Source organism: Loxodonta africana, chromosome 6 (assembly GCF_030014295.1).
Source record: "Loxodonta africana isolate mLoxAfr1 chromosome 6, mLoxAfr1.hap2, whole genome shotgun sequence".
NCBI lineage: Eukaryota > Metazoa > Chordata > Mammalia > Proboscidea > Elephantidae > Loxodonta > Loxodonta africana.
Genome location: NC_087347.1, coordinates 10,506,798 through 10,528,614, shown reverse-complemented (window position 1 = coordinate 10,528,614; position 21,817 = coordinate 10,506,798). Strand labels below are relative to the sequence as shown.

At 39.2% G+C, this 21,817-nt stretch overlaps 1 protein-coding gene across 3 annotated transcripts in view; it reads left to right on the top strand.

Annotated features, from left to right (window-relative positions):
- DIS3L2 (DIS3 like 3'-5' exoribonuclease 2) overlaps positions 1-21,817 on the top strand; it is a 386,862-nt gene that overhangs the window by 153,542 nt on the left and 211,503 nt on the right. For all 3 annotated transcript variants that reach the window (XM_064286551.1, XM_064286549.1, XM_064286550.1), the window contains exon 9: positions 17,346-17,519. In XM_064286551.1, coding sequence (XP_064142621.1) covers positions 17,346-17,519 — 174 coding nt within the window. The remainder of the gene's footprint in view (positions 1-17,345; positions 17,520-21,817) is intronic.

The window sequence follows — 21,817 nt, the reverse complement described above, 5'->3', positions numbered from 1 at the left end:
AAGCAAGAATATTTAAAAAATAATAAAAAAAAAAAATTAATATGTATTTTTTCAAAATAAAAAAAATTGAAGATTCTCATATTTAGATGGAAAAAGGAATCAACTTTTCCACTCCCTTCTTGATATAAAGACTTCAAAAACAGTCCCTTATGGTAATAAGCCTTTTAAAGTCTTTGCAAAAAAGAGAGAAAAATTATTTTAAGAAGTAAGATGTGGCAGGTTTTCCTGACGCAGTTCTCAGCTGACTCCTGTCTCCCGAGGGTGAGGCTGCAGCTGTCGAGCGTGCTGGTGGTCGCCTTGCCATTTTGTTCTGGCTATCAGTTACCGATCTTTAGGAACTGAGGTCACCGTTTCCCAGTCAGAACACACTGTGCTGTGACTGCCTGGCTTCCCTCCCTTATCTGTGCCAGGTTTTAACGAGGAACATGAAGGTAGTACTTGCTCTGGGTGTGACTATGTGTAACTGGCTTCTACATAAGCTATGTCTAAAAACCGAGTTCAGCCATGGTGACTCCCCTCCTAATTTCTTCCCTGCCCCTTTATACTTCTCCCCTTAAAAGTATTGAACTTTTTCTGCCTCTGTAATTGCTACTAATTACAGAAGGGACCAGTCCCTGGAGGAGGACATCATGCTTGATAAAGTAGAGGGTCCGTGAAAAAGAAGAAGACCCTTAATGAGATGGATTGACACAGTGGCTGCAACAATGGACTCAAATATAGTAACAATTGTGAGGATGGCGCAGGACTGGGCAGCGTTTTGTTCTGTTGTACATAGGGTTGCTGTGAGTCAGAACTGACTTGATGGCATCTCACAACAACAACTCAAGTCCAAAGTCATTTTACTTCTTCTGTAGCTAAATTTGGTTTACCAGACCTGTATTGACTATTATGTGTGAGGCACCGTGCTGAATGATGTGAGAAACACAAAGGTGAACAAGCTATGGTTTCTTTATTCAAGGAACAGTATAAAGTCTCAGGCAGAAGAACTTGTACATAAATGTTTCAGGGATGGTTTGATTCTAAGTCATGGAATACCACTTGAGCTAATTTAAATCAAAGTGGGGATTAATATAAGAAACTGATGATTCTCTTGAAACCCAAGGCAGGATATGGAGGCAGGTCTCAGGAGAAACTCAGAACTAGAAAGGCAGCCAAGGTGTCACAGTTTTACACATATTTAACAAAAAGGTTGAATAAAATGCCCACATTAATAGAATATATAACATAAGTAGCTTTGTAAGAACCATGGATCTTGATCTCCCCTTTGGTCTAAATGTTGCCTCTCTGGCACTCCCAGTGGTGCCTCCAATTAAGGGGCTCTCAGAGCGATTTAGACTTTTGGAGACATCCACTTGTAAGTTATTCTCCATCTTGTTCTTAGAACTATCAGGAGAGATCTCAGATGAGCCTTGTAGAACTCTCTGTACACCATATCTACCACATTTTCATGAATCTTAGTCCCGTAATGCTATCAAAAAAACCCAAAGGTAACCTGTTCTTAGCGTGTCCTTGCTGGCTCTTAGGCATCACAGCTTTTGTATGCATCACAATATATCTAAGGCTTTTAATAGTTATTATCAAAACTCCTGCCCAGGATAGTTAAAAAAAAAAAAGCCGTATTGATTTTCTCACTGGAATGATTTCCATTTATATAATCAGGTTTATAGTTGAAAGAGTTTCCCAACCCTCTTATCTTTCCCTTTAGAATCTCTGTGGAATTCATGCCTGTATTTTCTCAGAACTTTGTGAAATTAGCTATCCTAAAGTTTAGAGTTTACAACCCCAGCTTTCCCACAAGAGGTCTTGAGCATGGAAATATCATGGTCACTTTCTCTTAGATTTTTTTGTGATTTTTTCTCCTTGGATATTTAAGGATAAGTCTTGAAGAAAATAGAGAAGTTTTACAGCATCTACTATGGGGAACATAATACCGTTTCTTGGCAATGCCGAAACCCAACTGAAGATATATGGCATGAATTGACCTAGAGCAAATTGACATATTTCCATTATTTTCTCTAGCAAACCTTGGAAGCTTTGGCCGGGCAGCGGGAGGGGATATGAATAAGCCAGGGCAGATACAGCAGCGTTGAGAAATTTTTGATTGAGCATGGGTTGTATAAACTTAATGGGAGACTGCTGAAATTAAAAATAGAAAATGGATAACTACTACTGGTCTTAATCATAGGGAGGAACAGCAGGTTGCATTGAGTGACTAGGTGAGGTGAAAGGAGAAGCGGGAAGCTCTGGTTAATGGTGTGTGTGGTGGAGGAGGAAATGGTTGGGGTGGAGGGAGGGGGTGTCGTTCTGGCATCTCCCCCATCGTGAAGCCTTTTACTTTATGGTTAGTTGTCAGACAATCAGAAATACTTGTTGACTGATGGAAATAAATACTTTTACTCTTCCGTTCAGTTTTGATAGATACTGAATTTCATACAGTGTAGACATAAAGTGGGGAGGTGGTCAACACTACATTTATTTGGTAGGAAAATAAAACAGTAACCAGGTAGGTAGAAGATAGTTTCATTGAGTCATAGCCTGTAGGAAGATTAGCAAACTGAAAAAGAGCTCTAGCCAATCTTTTTCCCTACACAAAAGGAGTGTTTCACCTTTTCAAGAGTAGATTCCTTATTTAAAAGCTGTGCTGAGGTAGAGGCTGTAATGCTATGAACTTGCATTAGCAGACTTAGGCTTTCATTTCCAGGGGACTTGGTCCTAGCTGGCTAGTAGAGAAAAAGCCAATCAGGCAGAGGAGGGGGCTCTTTTTTTGTGACTGTTGGGCTCCACCTGGTGGCCTGTAAGAATCAGCTTTGGAAAAAGCTACATCTTTAACACTGAGGCCATGCTGGTCAAAGCAGAGCACAAGTAGAAGGAATGAGGAGAATGGTCCTGAGGCCGGCAAGGATGACCAACCTGTGCTTCCCCATACTGCACGCCATAGTCTTGAACACTTCTTCCAAGGTCCTCATCTTCAGCTCCAATTTCGAGTACATCTTCTTGAAAATATTATTTAAAAATGGTAGAGTACCTCAGATCTGTTAGCCTTCTCTTCCACTCTATAAATTCCTTCAGCCTCTTTGCTTCTTTCGAGGCCTCCCCTAAAATCATTCCTTGTTGTCGAGCCTCGTTACTGTCCCCAGCCGTTTATCTGTTTTCACCGATTGGCTCAGTTTTCCTGAAGCTCTCATTCCTTACTTCTGCCTTCGGCTGTGTTATGACACTGAGCCAGAGAGGGGAAAGAAACTTATTTTCTCCTTCTGGTTATAGAGAATAACACAGAAATATACGGCCAAAGATGCTGTGAAGTTACCACAGTTGGTTTTAACTTTGTATGTTAACTGAAGTTCTGGGCCCTAGGTGTAGCCAATGCTGGATTATTCCCCACTGGCAGGTTCTTTTTTTTTTTTTTTTGGCAGGTTCTTAGGGATCTGGTGCCCTTGTATCTGTTTGCACAGAGTTGCCAACCTGGACCCGTAAGTGTGAGGATAGCAACAAGGATGTATGAGTATCTTCCTGTGTATAGCCTAGTTTTCAGGCCAAGACTTTATAACAGTATTTAGTGGAGAAAGGAGGATGTATGGTTTAGAAAACAAATGCTGACCGTTGTGTTCCTACTCTCTTCTCTTTAAGGCAGAGAGGCCAATTTGAAGGATTTTCCTGTCATGATTTCCTTATCTGTAGCTGGTCTTCCCTCAAGTTTTTTACTTGCACATCACCCATGACAGTGGAACGAATGTTTATTTATTTAGAAGGTTTACACACACACACACCCTACAACCCCGCATATCAACTGTAGGAAGTTGGGAATGTTGTTTTGACACTGTCTGAGCTTACAGTAGGACCTAGTTGTAATGTCATTTGTTGTGAATGGGAGTAGTATTCATGGAGGAACTCCTTTGAGAAAAAATCGAAGTGGTGATCATTATAAAATGCCCCAATGAGGAAAGCGTTCTAGCTCATAGCTACTTATTATTGTGATATTAATATTAAGAAAACTTTTTAACTTTTATTTTTCCAAATAAAGACATATGCTTACTGTTAAAATTACTCAAATTATTCTATAATTTAACTCCCAGATATAATCACTATTAAGAGCTTGGTATATATTTGCTGTGATGCTGGAAGCTATGCCACTTGTATTCAGATACCAGCAGGGTCACCCATGGAGGACAGGTTTCAGCTGAGCTTCCAGGCTAAGACAGACTAGGAAGAAGGACCTGACAGTCTACTGAAAAGCATTAGCCAATGAAAACCTTATGAATAGCAGCGGAACATTGTCTGATATAGTGCTGCAAGATGAGCCCCCCAGGATGGAGGCACTCAAAAGATGACTGGGGAAGAGCTGCCTCCTCAAAGTAGAGTCGACCTTAATGACGTGGATGGAATAAAGCTTTTGGGACCTTCATTTGCTGATGTGGCACGACTCAAAATGGGAAGAAACAGCTGCAAACATCCATTAATAATCGGAACCTGGAATGTACGAAGTATGAATCTAGGAAAATTGGAAATCGTCAAAAATGAAATGGAACGCATAAACATCGATATCCTAGGCAGTAGTGAGCTGAACTTGACTGGTATTGGACATTTTGAATCGGACAATTGTATAGTTCACTATGTTGGGAATGACAACTTGAAGAGGAATGGTGTTGCATTCATTGTTAGAAAGAACATTTCAAGATCTACCTTGAAGTGCAATGCTGTCAGTGATAGGATAATATCCATATGCCTATAAGGAAGACCAGTTAATAATAGAATAATATGACTATTATTCAAATTTATGCACCAACCACTAAGACCAAAGATGAAGAAATTGAAGATTTTTATCAGCTTCTTAGTCTGAAATTGATCAAACATGCAGTCGGCATGCATTAATGTTTACTGGTGATTGGAATGCAAAAGTCGGAAACAAAGAAGAAGCATCAGTAGTTGGAAAATATGGCCTTGGTGATAGAAACAATGCTGGAGATCGAATGATAGAATTTTGCAATACTGACGACTTCTTCATTACAAATACCTTCTTTCACCAACATGAACGGTGACTATACACACAGATGGAACACACAGGATCAAATCGACTACACCTGTGGAAAGAGACGATGGAAAAGCTCGATATCATCAGTCAGAACAAGGCCAGGGGCCAACTGTCGAACAGACCATAAGTTGCTCATATGCAAGTTCAAGCTGAAACTGAAGAAAATCAGAGCAAGTCCACGAGAGCCAAAATACAACCTTGAGTATATCCCACCTGAATTTAGAGACCATTTCAAAGAATAGATTTGATGCATTGAGTGCTAATGACCGAAGACCAGACAAGTTGTGGAATGACATCAAGGACATCATCCATGAAGAAAGCAAGAGGTCATTGAAAAGACCAGAAAGAAAGAATGGACCAAGATGGATGTCAGAGGAGACTCTAAAACTTGCTGTCGAATGTCGAACAGCTAAAGCAAAAGGAAGAAATGATGAAGTAAAAGAACTGAACAGAAGATTTCAAAGGGCGGCTCGAGAAGACAAAGTATTATAATGACATGTGCAAAGAGCTGGAGGATAGAAAACCAAAAGTGAAGAACACGCTTGGTGTTTCTCAAGCTGAAAGAACTGAGGAAAAAATCTGAGCTTTGAGTTGAGATAGTAAAGGATTACATGGGGAAAGTATTAAACAACTCAGGAGCCATCAAAAGAAGATGGAAGGAATACACAGAGTCATTATACCAAAAAGAATTAGTCGATGTTCAACCATTTCAAGAGGTGGCATATGATCAGGAACCGATGGTACTGAAGGAAGAAGTCCAAGCTGCACTGAAGGCATTGGTGAAAAACAAGGCTCCAGGAATTGATGGAATATCACTTGGGATGGTTCAACAAACAGATGCAGCGCTGGAGGTGCTTACTCATCTGTGCCAAGAAATACAGAAGACAGCTTCCTGGCCAACTGACTGGAAGAGGTGCATATTTATGCCTGTTCCCGAGAAAGATGATCCAAACCGAACGTGGAAATTATAGAACAATATCGTTTATATCATACACAAGCAAAATTTTGATGAAGATCATTCAAAAGCAGCTGCAGCAGTATATGGACAGGGAACTGCCAGAAACTCAGGCCTGTTTCAAAAGAGGTTGTAGAACCAGGGATATCATTGTTGATGTCAGATGGATCCTGGCTGAAAGCAGAGAATAACAGAAGGATGTTTACCTGTGTTTTATTGAGTATGCAAAGGCATTCAACTTTGTGGATCATAACAAATTATGGATAACATTGTGAAGAACGGGAATTCCAGAACACCTAATGGTGCCCCGAGGAACCTTTGCATAGATGAAGAGGCAGTTGTTCTGACAGAACAAGGGGATACGGAGTGATTTAAATTCAGGAAAGGTGTACATCAGGATTGTATCCTTTTACCATACCTATTCAATCTGTATGCTGAGCAGATAATCAGAGAAACTGGACTATATGAAGAAGAACGGGGCATCAGGATTGGAGGAAGACTCATTAACAACCTGCGTTATACAGATGACACAACCTTGCTTGCTGAAAGTGAAGAGGACTTGAAACACTTACTAATGAAGATCAAAGACCACAGCCTTCAGTATGGATTACACCTCAAAATAAAGAAAACAAAAATCCTCACAACTGGACCATTAAGCAACATCATGATAAATGGAGAAAAGATTGAAGTTGTCTTAGATTTCATTTTACTTGGATCCACAATCAACAGCCATGGAAACAGCCGTCCAGAAATCAAAAGACGCTTTGTATTGGACAGATCTGCTGCAAATGACCTCTTTAAAGTATTGAAAAGCAAAGATGTCACCTTGAAGACTAAGGCGCTCCGAACCCAAGCCATGGGTATTTTCAATCACATATGCATGTGAAAGCTGGACAATGAATAAGGAAGACTGAAGAAGAATTGACGTCTTTGAATTGTGGTGTTGGCAAAGAATATTGAATATACCATGGACTGCCAAAAGAACGAACAAATCTGTCTTAAAAGAAGTACAACCAGAATGCTCCTTGGAAGCGAGGATGGCAAGACTGTGTCTTACATACTTTGGACATGTTGTCAGGAGGGATCAGTCCCTGGAGAAGGGCATCACGCTTGGTAGAGGGTCAGCGGAAAAGAGGAAGACCCTCAACAAGGTGAATTGACACAGTGGCTTTAACAGTGGGCTCAAGCATAACAACAATTTTAAGTGTGGCACAGGACTGGGCAGTGTTTTGTTCTGTTCTGCTTAGGGTTGCTATGAGTTGGAACCAACTCAGCAGCCCCTAACAACAACATATACTTGTCTAAAATATTTTAAAATGTTTAACTCTAGTTACAAACTGTGTTTTACAAACAAGAGAGCCTATCTAACACATGAGTTTTGAAGTCTGGTATTAAATGAACCCATGAATCTGCCACCCAATTTAAGGAATATAATATATGGCTGCTGTGAGTCGAATACGGTTGCCGTGAGTCGGAATCGACTCAAAGGCACACAACATCACCAATCGTATTGAAGTCCCGTGGGTATTCCTTTCTGTCATAATCACTAATTTTGTCCCTGGATTGAACCAGTGTCCTAAATATACTAATCAAAACTTGCTTTTTAAAATAATTTACAAATGTTTATATCCGTTGAAGCCCTGGTGGTGTAATGGTTAAGAGCTTGGCTGCCAGCCAAAAGGTCGGCAGTTCAAATCCACCAGCCACTACTTGGAATCCCTAAGGGGCAGTTCCTTTCTGTCTTGTTGGGTCACTATGAGTCAGAATCAACTCAACGGTGATGGTTTTTTTTTTTTTTTTAAGTATCAGCAAGTAGTAATATATTATTTCATTTTGTTTGTTTTGAGGAACTTTATAAAAAATATCCCATACATAGTCGTCTATGATTTGGATTTTTCATTCCTTTGTTTCTAAGATTTATTCATGTATTTCATACATTTTAATGCATTCATTTTAATTCATAACATTTCCCCCTTTTTTGAAATATACCATAATTTACCTAGCAATGGACATTTAAGTTGAACCCAAATTTTTGTTGTATGAGCAATGCTCCTATGAACATTCCAGTGCTCGCTAACTAAAGGTTCTCTAGACTCTGTGTAGGAGTGAAATTACTGAATCACACCTGTGTATATGTGTACAACATAAAAGACAAACTCTTCCAAAATGGTTGTACCCTTTTCTTTTTTCTTTGGGTCCTTCTAGGAATGTTTAAGAGTTTCCATTTCTTCACATCCTTATTAACACATGATATTGTCAGACTTGTCAGTTCTTACCGATCAAGTAGGTATAAAATGGTATCTGATTGTGATTTTGATTTATATTTTCCTAATCTCTAATGACCAAACCCTTTGCGGTGGAGTTGGTTTCGTCTCATAGCAACACTATATGGCAGAGTAGAACTGTCCCATAGGGTTTCCAACTATTTTATGTTTCTGCTTTAACTTTCACCCACTCGTTTTAGCATTTATTAGTATTTTTAATTGGGCTTTTTGTCATTTGATTTTCTGGAGTTAGAAAAAAATACGTATATTCTAGAAAGTAATCTTTTTAGCAGTTACTGACTGAAAAATATCTTCTCCGTGGTTTTAGAGTTGTCTTTTCGTATTATTAATGATATCTTCTGAGGTGCAAAAGCTTTGAGTTGCATTTTCTAAGTTTTTGGCGTCAGTGTATAGAATTATAATTAATTTTTGTGTATTAATCATATATCTAGCCATCTTGCTAAATCTCCTTAATTCTAGTACTTTATCTTTCTTTGGATTTGCTATGTAGATAATCACATCATTGGTAAGTAGTCACAGATTTGTTTCCTATTCTGTCCTAATCCCTATAAATTTTATTTCTTTTTCTTATGTTCCTGAACTGGCAGTTCACGATTAGGAAGGAGGTATTTTCCACATCAGAACTGATAAAAGTTCAAATTTGAATAAAAGCAATGATAGCAGACATTTTTTTCTTGTTCCCGATTTTTTTCAATATGTTAATTTTGTTAACATGGCAGCTGGTTATTAAAGAACTCAAGAGTTTACCTAAATACATATTTTCGGTTTCTTGGTTTGTTTTTACCATCTTCAGTGTTCTTAATTTTACTTTGTAGTTTCAAGAAAGAATAATATTCTCCCTTTTTTCCAGGCTCAAAAGCATCAATTTGTTTACTCACTTATTCATTCAGCAGACATGTATTGGACATCTAAGGCGTACACAAGTCTCAGTGTGAGATATAGAAATAAGGAAAAGTTTATTCTCCTCGTGGGTGATCTTACCATCTAGTGATAAGGAAGAGTTGTAGCTAAAGCACTAAAGACAGCTGGAAAGTGGCTGGTGCCAGAAAGGAGGTGGAAGCAGTGAGTAGAGAGAAGCGCTCTGAGGGAAGCGATGGCTTCCTGGCCTTGCTGCCATAGTCCATGAAGATGAAATGAAGTTGGTTTATGTTCCTTTCAACATGGAAGCCATAAAGGGAGCACTAGGATGGTAGAAATACATTGCTAAAGGAAAGAGCCAATTATAATATTCTTACGCTCTGGTACCAGCAGTACCATCTCAGTGTGTAGCAAATACCCACAACATACATGATGCTAACAGTCCTGAAGTTTTATATTTGGTAGTAAGAACTTAATATTTCCTATGGCAGAGGGAAGGGAAGGAATGGGAAGTTTGCTTTTCACTGGTGGTATTTTTAAATATTTTGTATTAGGATGCTTTCAGCTGTAATGGAAAACCCTGACCCAAAGTGACATAAATAATAAGGAAGTTTGTTCGCTCACATAAATGGAAGTCCAGAGGTTGTGCGGGTTCCAGGCCCAGCATAATCAGTGATTGATGATATTGGTTGCTCTTTGCTGTCCTCTCTGGTGGTGTAGTGGTTAAGAACTATGGCTGCTAACCAAAAGGTCAGCAGTTCAAATCTACCAGGTGCTCCTTGGAAACCTTATGGGGCAGTTCTACTCTGTCCTATAGGGTTGCTATGAGTCAGAATCGACTCAACGGCAGTGCGTTTGGTTTTTGGTTTTTGCTGTCCTCAGTGGTCTGAAAATAGTTGCTCCATGGAGATGCCTACCAGTACAAATAGGCTATATGTTTTCTTATCACATCTAAGTAGAGACTGGGAAATCTTGTCCGCCAATCATGATATTGATTACAGTCTCCAGGGGTGCTATGCACTGATTTTATTAGAATAATGAAGATTGCCTCTAAAGCTGAAGAAGAAATGAATTCTCTATCTGAAAAAAATTAGGTTTCTATTAGGAAAGAAGAGAGAAATGAATGTCGTTGAGAAGGCAGCCAGTACTGGGCACTACAGTTTTTATTAGATTATAATTAAGATTCCTATAATTTTTAAATTGGGGAAAAACAATGGTACAATGTTAAAGGAAGTTTAGAAGCTGGAGAAGAAAGTCCCTCATAATCCTCCCTCTCTACAACAGTTAGCGACATCTTTAGGTATTCCTTTTTAGTCTGTTTATAAATGTATTTACATATTTAAATTATACTTATTAATGTTGTCACATATTTAAATTACACTGTACACAGCATTTTATATTTTTAAAAAATTTTATGTCATAGACATTTTTATGTCCCTGCTCTTCAAAAGAGACGCTGATGGTGTAGTAAAGTGCCTTGGCTGCTAACCCAAAGGCTGACAGTTCAGATCCACCAGGCACTCCTTGGAAACTCTATGGGCAGTTCTACTGTGTCCTGTAGGGTCCCTATGAGTGGGAATCAACTCGGCAGTGGTGGGGTTTTTTTTTTTAACCACTTCAAAATTATTTTTCTGACATGTATAATAATCAATTGAACAAATACACCACGATTTAGTTTAACCTGTTGTTGAAAACTTAATTCTTTTATCCCTTTTCAACTTTTAAGCTTGTAAAAAATAATCTTTGTTATTTAATAATCTTTATTTTTTAGGACACTTTTCGATTCCCAAAAAAGCCAGGGAGATGGGACAAAGAATTCCCATATAACCTGCATCCAGGTTCCCTATTGCTAACATCTCACATTCGGGTGGTGCATTTGTTACTATTAGTGAAACAATATTGATGCAGTATTATTAACTACAGTCTATACCGTATTCAGGTTTTCTTAGTTTTTTTTACCTGATGTTCCTTCTCAATTCCAGGACCCCACCCAGGGTACTACATTACATTTAGTTGCGTGTCTTCTTAGGCTTCTCTTTCCTGTACCAATTTCTAAATTATTTTTGAATGACATACCTTCATGTAGAGTAAGCTGAAGTAAAGGAGCCCTGGTGATGCAGTGGTTAAATGCTCAGCTGCTCACTGAAAGGTCGGTGGTTCAAAACCATCAGCCGCTTCACGGGAGAAAGATGTGGCGGTCTGCTTCTGTAAAGATCTACAGCCTTGGGACCCTACGGGGCAGTTCTTTTCTGTCCTGCAGGGTCGCTAGGAGTCTGAATTGAGTCCATGCCATCTGGTTTGGGCTTTTTTTTTTTTTTTGGTTTAAGCTGAAGTGTGGTTTTTTTAAGATCACAGACCTTTATTTTTAAAGAGGATCACAGACATTTTGATGAAACATTGAATCGTAATTGTCTGAAAGCAGCTACTGCCATCTGTATGAGACAGCTAATGGAAAACATAGAAACAGCTTAGAAATCGATAACATTTGAACTGTAATAGACGAAAGGGAAAGTTACTTTCAGGATTCATTTTAAATAAAACTTATATTGAAATTAACTTTAAAATAATAAGAATAAACCCTTATTTAAGATAAATATACAATACATAAGTAAATTTACTTTTAGATTCTACTTTTGTTTAGATCCCAAGGTATTCTGTTTTTTTAAGGTGACTCAGAGTTTATGAGTAAGTAAACAGCATAAGATTCTTTCTGGGTCATCTAAGGCCCCTGAAGCATGAACTCTTTCAGCATGCTGACCTGTTAGATTTTTGTATCGTGCAAGCTGTCCAGTCTTTGTTGCTCTCAAGTGTATCTCCATTGAAAATCTATAATACGCTTATTTAAATAAGGTATTTGAGAAAGGTTCTCTGGAACTTAGTAAAATAAATGTTAATTACTACTAAAAGGAACTTGGAATCGTTGACCACATTTGGAAGCCATAACCAAAACATAATTTTGTCTTTATGAGCCATGTTGTAGTTTCAGTAAACAAACCAAGATTCTTTGAGTTCGTGATATAATCTGATAAAAATTTTTGCTAGACACAAAGCACCAATAGGGAAAAAAAAAAGGGCAAATTTATTTTTCTTCTTAATTTTACTAAAGGTCCAGTGACTGATATGATTTGTTCTCACAACTAATATTAGATTCATCACTTTACCTACTTACTTTTATCCTCCCTTTTTTTCACCTCCCCACCCACATATAAGTGGATCTAGTACTCAGCACTAGTCTCTCTCTTTTTTTTTTTTAATTTCTCTATCTCTTGGTAGGCTAAAGTTCATCATCTAGTAGTTTTTCATAAAAGATTTATGAGAACTCTATTCCCTGAGTTCTTGCATTTTGAAAATATTCTTCTGTTGTCATTTTACTTGAACGGCAATTTAGGTAGGTGTAAAATTCTAGCATTGAATGTGGCTGTAGGGAACCCTTAGACCACTCTGATTTTCCTCCCTTTTTTAGGTGACATGGACTCTTTATCTTTGAAGTCCAGTAACTTTCCTAGACTGTGCTTCATTGGTAATTTTGTATTAGTCTTTCCTGAGACATGGTATAGCGTTTTTGTCTGTAAATTTAAATTCTTTTACTTCAGGTAAGTTTTCTTGATGATATATCTTTTAAAATGTTTTCTATTCCATATATTTAGTTCCTTTTTTAGGAATACCAGTTATGCCAGTGTTGGGTCTGTTTGATATGCCTTTCATACCTGTCTCTTTCCTCTCTAATCTTTTTTAACTCTTTGTACTTTCCAGTTTCATTTTCCTTTTTTAAATCAGGCTTTTCCTCTCTGATCCTTATGTGTTTTTAAACAGTGTCAGTTCTTCCTTAGTTACTTCCAACATGACCTTCATTTCTGTGGTAGTTTTATTGTTCTCTCCTACTTACTTCCTGAGGCCCAAAAACCTAGTTTTTATTTACTTTTGTGACTTAATCTATTCCTCGTACCCTTGCTTATTTATTCCTTACATCTTTGCTTTGTGTCCTCATTGTATGGTGGTGGTATTTTCATCAGTTTTTGAGTTTTTGGGAATATCTTTGGCTATGATTTTTGTTTCTGAGGCTATATAATTATAGGGTATGTTTTATCATTCTGCTATTTCTATCACCTGTTCCTTTCTCCTTTGTATGTGCAGTATTTTTTAAAATAGAATGCCTGGGCTGGATTCTTTCTTTTTTTTTTTTTTTACCTCCCCCCATTTTTAAATAATGTGAGTTCTCCCTGGATTTTAGTATTTTAAAAGTTAGATACTATAAAATGCCTTTTTTCAGATTTTTAGGCTTTTTTTTTTACTTCAGGCATAAGGGAATCATTTTGGTTTAGGAAGAGTAAATGGTCACTGTCTTAGGTGCCTAGTGCTGCTGTAACAGAAATGCTACAAGTGGGCAGCTTTAACAAATATAATTTTGTCCTTAACAGTTTAAGAGGCTAGAAGTCCGAATTCAGGTTGCCAGCTGTAGGGGAAAGCTTTCTCTCAGTGTCGGCTCTGGAGAAAAGCTCTTGTCTCTTTTTGAGCTTCTGCTCCTGGGTGATCTTCATGTGGCTTGGCATCTTTCTTCCCCCATCTCTGCTTGCTTGTAGTCAGCTTTTTTTTACATCTTTTTTGAGATTGACTCAAGATACACCGTACACTGATACTTCCTCATTAACACAATAAAGAAAGCCTAATTCCAAATGGTATTAGAACCACAGGTATACGGGTTAGAATTTATAACACATGTTTTTGGGGAACACAATTTAATCCATAACAGTCACTGTGTGTTATGTCTGCCTCACAAGTTTTGTTACCGAAACCTCTACCACATATAAGAATGTATTTCTTTTTATATGAGTGTAGTGGCTCACAGCCATCCAGAGGTACCTCAGAAGAAAGGCCTGCTGATCTACTTTCAAAAACTCAGCTATTGCGGGTGCCATGGTCTCAGGGAATATCTAGCTCAATTGGCATAACATAGTTTATAAAGAAAATGTTCTACGTCCTACTTCGGTGCATAGTATCTGGCGCCTTAAAAGCTTGTGAGCTGCCATCTAAGATACTCCACTGTTCTCACCCCATCTGGAGCAAGAGAGAATGAATAAAACCAAAGACGCAAGGGAAAGATTAGTCCAAAGGACTAATGGACCACAACTACCACAGCCTCCACCAGACTAGATAATGCCTGGCTACCACCACCAACTGCTCTGACAGGAATCACAATAGAGGGTCCTGGACGGAGCTAGAGAAAAATGTAAAACAGTATTCTAATTCATACACACACACACACACACACACACACACACACACACAGAAGACTAGACTTACTAGTCTGACAGACAGGAGAAACCCCAAGAGTATGGCCCCCAGCCTCCATTTTAATACAGTACTGAAGTCATTCTTGAGGTTTACCCTTTAGCCAAAGATTAGACAGGCCCATAAAAAAAACAGTAATACAGGTAGCTCAGTCATGTATAGGAGACAAAATGGGCACATTAGAGCCCAGGGGCAAGGACAAGAAAGCAGGAGAGGACAGAAAAGCTGGTAACTGGGAACCCAAGGTCACGAAGGGAAAAGTGTTTGCATGTCATGGGGGTGGCAACCAATGTCATGAAACAATATGTATATTAATCGTTTAATGAGAAACGAATTTGCTCTGTAAACCTTCATCTAAAACTACAATAAACAACAAACAAAAAACGCTCAGCCATTGAAAACCTTACAGAGCCCAGTTCCACTCTAGCACACATGGGGGTGCCGTGAGTGGGATTAACTTCACAGCACCTGTTTGGCTGATGGGTTAGTTTCTGTAATATGCTGTCTGATTTTTTGGTTGATTATTTTATGTGATTTTAAAAATGCTGTTAAGTAGAATCATATGAAATTGTTGTTTTTAGAGGTCAATGACCAAATATTGGAAATTTCATATGGCTCAACATGATATATGATCAACCTCCTTATAGTACTATTTGCCGTTCTTGAATCCTTATTTTGGAGCCTCAGTTATCTAGCTTGAATTGCAAATAATTTTTTTCAGGAAGGAAGTATGCCTTTTTATGTCAGCTGGTGTTCTTACAGTGTCAGCTTTCCATTCAGAGGAATCATTATTGTGTCCCCAGAAGCACAAAACCCTCTCAACCATAGAAGTGAGCATTATGAGAAAGGACAAGACAAAAAATTTTGTGAGTGGGTCATAAGTATGGTATTGAAAGCCACAGCTCCTACCTTCTAACCTTGGTTTCCAGACCATGTGTACTAGCTTTAGGATACTAAGTCAGGGCAACATTGTACCCTGGAGGATATCTGGCTTGCTTCCTATGGAGTAAAAAACCTAGTTTTACCCTAAGTAATGTGACTTTTATCCTTAGCTCCAGAGAAATAACCATTGGATCTATTGGGGTGCTTGGTCTGGGACTTCTAGGCTACAATTGAGAATTTGTTCTGGCGAGTGGGAGCTAGCTAGACCAGAAAAAACTTACCCAAGAGGTCTATAACAACTAGCCTCTAAAGGCATGATTTAGCCTATCACACAGGACTAGCTGATAAAAAAAAGTCCTTCACACGGAGACTCAGAGAGCTTCCTGGTTGATGAGAACATCTTCTCTTGGGTGGGTAAAGTGTCCCTTGGAACAGGGAAGCTTTACGTTGGGAACCTTCCGAGACCTTATCCTAGACATCTCTTCATTTGTATCCTTTTTTGGTGATAATAAATCTGTAGTTGTAAGTATGGTATACTCTCCATGCACTCTGTCAGTCATTCTTGCAGATTATTGAACCCAAAGGGGTAAGAGGAGCCAGCAAATCATAAGGTAAGGGTGTCTTTTGACTCCCAGGGTTGTGACTGGCATCCTGAAGGGGTAGTGGAAGCTAGCCCCAAATTTGTGGGCAGCAGTCAAAAGGCCAGGGTGTTGTGTGAACTCTTCAGATTTGTGGCTGTTGTTTGCCTATTTGGCAGTCTGAAGGATGGTGCCCTTTAACTAGTGAGCTCTAACTTCACTCCAGGTGGCTAGGGTTAGAGAGAAAGTGTGCCAGGGGGCAGCTGGCGACAAGGATGGGAAAGTGGGAATGTGAAGAGTGGATTAATCTCCACATTTTGAGGATTATATTTTTGCTAATCCTTACTGTACACCTTCTGACTAGTCCCATAATGTAATCTTCTGTAGCCCATTATACCATTCTAATCAATGAGTTCTATGGGCTTCACTTCTAAAAATGTTGAGTGAGATAACATAATTGTATAAAAGTTATTCAGTAAATCTGTAGATTGTGATGTTTATACAATTAAAGTAGATGGAATGAATGAAGAAAGCCAATCCAAAATCCAGAATTAGTATTATCCTTATGAGAATGTAGGAAACCCTGGTGGCGTAGTGGTTAAGTACCACGGCTGCTAACCAAAGGGTTGGCAGTTGGAATCCGCCAGGCACTCCTTGGAAACTCTGTGGGGCAGTTCTACACTGACTCGACACGGAATCGACTCAACGGCACTGGGTTTGGTTTTTTTGGGTTTATGAGAATGGAGAGCTACCACTTTTAATATATATGTAGATGACTCACAGCTAAAGAGTGAGGTCTGCCCTATTGAAGGTGGAACCCTACTCGTAATGTCAGGCCTATCCTACTAAATGGAACCTTACCCTAAAATGGGCCCAGGACCCTGAAACATGAATGGTAGTTTGCTAGGTGACTGGGTTATAGATGATTTTAATTTTCTTCCTTGTGCATTTCTACATTGACTAACTTCTCTGCATTGAACATATATTACTTTTGTGTTCAGATAAAATATTTTAGAATATTAAGTTCAAACCTAGAAGAATTATAAAATAAATATAAACATCAGATCTAATCTGAGCATGGCCTAAAGTAATAATTGATGAACAAATTTAGTTGATCAGAATTGTCTCTAAATGTTTTGCAAGAGGAAGAATTGATGAAAGCCTCTGATGACATTGGCTTTGACTTATCTGTGAAAAATCACTTCAGGAGTCCTAAGAAAGGCCTCCTGGTCCCATTCCCCAGGTCAAAATTCCTGAAGAAAGAGGTAAAAGTAGTCATGGACTTTACACGACAACAGTATCATTGTTGCTCCTGCTTAGACCCTCAAGCAATGGCAATCATACTTCTGCTGGTAGGAGGGGAGGAAGTTGTGAAAACTTTCCTCAGACCCTCACTTTTAGAGAGGAGACAGGTGCCTACATTCTATTTATTCACTAACACAGTTATTCTCTCTCTGTCCTGCCCACAGGCAGCTGGCTAAGAGCCTTGGACAGGCTGGTGAAATCGAGCCTGAAACAGAGGGAATACTAACAGAATATGGCGTGGATTTCTCTGATTTCTCTTCAGAAGTTCTAAAATGTCTCCCTCAGAGCCTGCCATGGACAATTCCGCAAGAGGAATTCAGCAAGAGAAGAGATTTAAGGTAAACACCTGAAATGCTTTAAGAACAACTCGTTTCTACCTTCCTGCCTTCTAACTTAACTTCCCTAGGGGCTTGCCTCATATGTTCCCATCTTTCCACCAGTGGTCAAGTTGAGTTCAATTGAGAACTAGGTGCTTCTGTACCAAGGGTGAGCAAATTATGGCCCGTGAAGTACATCCAGTCCACCGTCTGTTTTTGAACAGCCTGTGAGCTAAGAATGGTTTTTATATTCTTAAATGGCTGAAAAAAATCAACATGAGAATATTTCATGAAAACTCTATGAAATTTAAATTTCAGCGTCCATAAAAAAAGTTTCATGGGAACACGGCCGTGTTTATTTGTTTACGCACCTGTGGCAGAGTTGAGCATTTGCAACAGAGACCATATGGCCTGCAAACTCTAGAAGAGTTTCTCTGGCTTTTTACAGAAAAAAATGGCTAACCCCTGTTCTAGACCATTTTAATTCCAAAAGATACAGCTGTCACCTTCTTTTCTCATTGCTCTGCCCCATAGGTGTGGTAGAATAAAGATAGTGGTATCTGGTGAGAAGTGCCTTCCTTTAAACGGGCCTCTTCAGGCTCAGAGGAAAGGATTCAAAACTTCAGTGCTTGGAGCCTCATTTTAAAGCTTTACTTTTAGGTCTGGAATTTGTGGAAAGTACTTTTGTGGTATTTTTATAACATCTTCTTTGAAGACGTTTCTTCATTGTGGGACGTTAGTTCTTTTCTGATATTTCTCTTCAGAATTTGGTTTCAGTGCTGGCATTTGTTTTGGATGCCACATGGAGATATTTAGGACCAAGAAACTTTTCATACAACCCACTGGGGCTGTGGAAGGCTTTCTGCTAGGGTCACCCTGTGTCAGAGGCTTTTCCGCCGCGCTTGCTCACTTCGTGCAGCTGAGCTTATGGTACCCTCAGCTCTTGGTGGCCATTACTCCACTGAGTTCAAGATTACTGCTGCTCTTCTCCCTCCTCGTATTTATTGTATCTTTCAGGAATTTGCAGCTTTTTCTTTTTTTTTTTTCTTTCTTGCCAAGGGTAGGTAAGGAAAAGGAAACGACAATTGGTCGCCTTTCTTACTTGTTAGTAGCTCTCATGAAACATATTATCCTTGAAGTCAGTTAACCCAAGTTGCTGTCCTGGCTTTCCGCGTGCCCACCCTTCTGTGAGCCCCTTGCTAGTGCAGAGGTATGTATCTCCTCAGGGGCTTTGAGGTCTTGGGCCCATGGCCTTAACGTAAACGCTGAACCTCCATTTTCTTGCATACAAATTGAAGAGCTTGTTTTCTGAGATCTTTTCCTAAGTCTAGGAATATAAAAAGGTTTCATGAGAAAAGAAAGTCAGAATGGATGGCTGGACCTTACTGTTGGGAGAACAAATTGGCATAGCCATTCTGCAGTACCCAGGAAAATTTTAAATGTACCCAGCCTTTCACCCAGTGAGCCCTGGGGGTGCAGTGGTTAAGTGCTGGGCTGCTAACAGAAAGGTCAGTGGTTCAAACCACTAGCCACTCCGCAGGGAAAAAAATGGAGTGATTGGCTCCTGTCAAGATTACAACCCAGGAAACCCCAACGGGCAGTTCTACTCTGTCATATAGGGTGGCTGTGAGTTGGAATCAACTTGATGGCACACAGCAATAACACCCTTCATCCAACAGCTCCACTTCCAGGAATCCATCCTACTCAAAGAGGTTTACAGGACTATGTGTACAAGAATGTTCATTGCTGCTTTGAGGTGAAAGTGAGACGTTGGAGTCGCTGCTGGTGTCCTCAATAAAGGAACGGTTCAATAGCCTATGTGGTGTCAGTAGGATAGCAGTCTGTGTTCCTATGAAAAAGGGGTGCTAGAGCCACATGGATTGTCCTCAGAGGATGGCCATCATATAATGCTAAGTGAAAGAATGAAGTTTCAGAAAAATATGAGTATGAGCCTAATGTTTTGTAAAGTAAAATAAAAATTACATAAATGTGCTTGTGTGTGTGTGTGTGTGTGTGTGTGTATGCATGGAAAAAGATCTGGAAGTAAATATATCAAACTGTTGTCAGAGATTACCATGGGGAGTGGATAAGTAAGGGGATAGGGAAGCAGTGTTGTACTTCATTTTATATACTGCTGGATTATTCAAGTTATTTTTTATTTGACTTTTATTTTTTAGAGCAGTTTTAGGTTTGCAGCAAAGTTGCACAGAGAGTGTTTCTCTTTACCCACCTCTCTCGTCTGTACGTGGTCTCTCCTATTATAAACATCTCGCGCTCCTGTGATACGTTTGTCACAATTGATGAGCCAATATTGATGCGTTATGGTTAACTAAAGCCCGTTCTTTCCATAAGGGTTCACTCTCTGTGTTCTCTCGGTTTTGACAAATGCATCATGTCAAGTGCCCACCATTACAGTATCACGCAGAATAGTTTCACTGCCCTTAAAATGCCCCGTGCTCCACCTGTCCGTCCCGTCCCTTCTCGCTGAACCCCTGGCAAACACTGATCTTTTTACTGTCTCGATAACTTTGATTTTCAAGATGCTGTATAGCTGGAATCAGTATGTAACCTTTTCAGACTGGCTTCTTTCCTTTAATAATCTGCATTTAGGTTCCTCCATATGCTCTTTGGAAACTCTATGGGGCAGTGCCACTCTGTCCTGTAGGTTCGCTATGAGTTGGCATTGACTCGACAATAACAGGTTTGGTTTTTTTGTTTGTTTGTTTTTATGCCTTTTTGTAGCATGATAACTCATTTCTTTTTATCACTGCATAATATTCCATTATTCGTTTATTCCTTCACCTATTAAAGGACATCAGAGCAAAGACTGTTTTATTTCTTCCTTTCCAGTCTCTATGCCCTTTGTTTTCTTGTCTAATTGCATTAGCTAGACATTCCAGTACAACACTGAATTGGAAGCATATAGAGGGGCCATCCTTGTCTTGCGCCTGATCTTAGGGGGAAAGCTTCTAGTTTCTTGCCATTAAGGATGATGTTAGTGCTAAGTTTCTTGTAGATGTTCTTTATCAAGTAGTGGAAGTTCCCCTCTGTTTCTAGCTGCTGATGGTTTTTATCATGAGTGGGATTTGGATTGTGTCACATGCATTTTCTGTATGTATGGAGATGATCACATGATTTTTCTTCTTTAGCCTGTTGATGTGATGTTGCTGTTAGGTGCCATCGAGTCGGTTCCAACTCAAAGCGGCCCTGTGTACAATAGAACAAAACACTGCCCGATCCTGCGCCATCCTCACAAATGTCATTGTGCTTGAGCCCATTGTTGCAGCCGCTGTGTCAGTCCATCTTGTTGACGGTCTTCCTCTTGATGTGATGAACAATATTAATTGATTTTTGAATGTTGAACTAGTCTTTCATACTTGGACTAAATCCCACTTGGCCATGTCTTATATTTCCTCTTACACATTGCTGGATTTGATTCCCTAATATTTGTTGAGAAATTTTGCATCCATGTTCATGAGAAAGATTGGTCTGTAATTTTCCTGCCTAGGAATGTCTTTATCTGGTTTCGGTATTAAGGTAATGCTGTCCTCATAGAATGATTTAGGCAGCGTTCCCTCTGCTCCTGTTTTCTGGAAGAAATTGTAGAGAATTATTATCATTTCTCCCTTAAATGTTTGATAGAATTCACCAGTGAAACCATCTGTTTCTGGTACCTCCTGTCATGGAAGATTATTAGTTATTGATTTAATTTCTTTAACAGATATAGGCCTTTTCAGATTATCGTTTTCTCCTTGTGTGAGTTTTAGTCTGTTGCATCTTTCAAGGAATTGGTCCATATCATCTACATTCTCAGATTTTGGGGCATACAGCTGTTCATAATATTCCTTTATTATCCATTTAATGTTCATGAAATTAGTAGTGATGGCCCCTCTTTTGTTTGATAGTAGTAATTTGTATCTTCTCTCTTTTTTTTAAATTTGACCAGAGGTTTATCAATTTTATTAGCCTTTTTGAAGAATCAGCTTTTTTTTTTTTAGATTGTACTTTAGATGAAGGTTTACTGAACAAACTAGTTTCTCATTAAACAGTTAGTACACATATTGTTTTATAACATTGGTTAACAACCCCACGACATGTCAACACTCTCCCTTCTTGACTTTGGGTTCCCTATTACCAGCTTTCCTGTCCCCTCTTGCCTTCTATTCCTTGCCCCTGGGCAGGTGTGCCCTTTTAGTCTCATTTTGTTTTGTGGACCCGTCTAATCTTTGGCTGAGGTGTAAACCTCGGGAGTCACTTCATTACTGAGCTAAAAGGGTGTCTGGGAGCCGTACTCTTGGGGTTTCTGCAGTCTCTGTCAG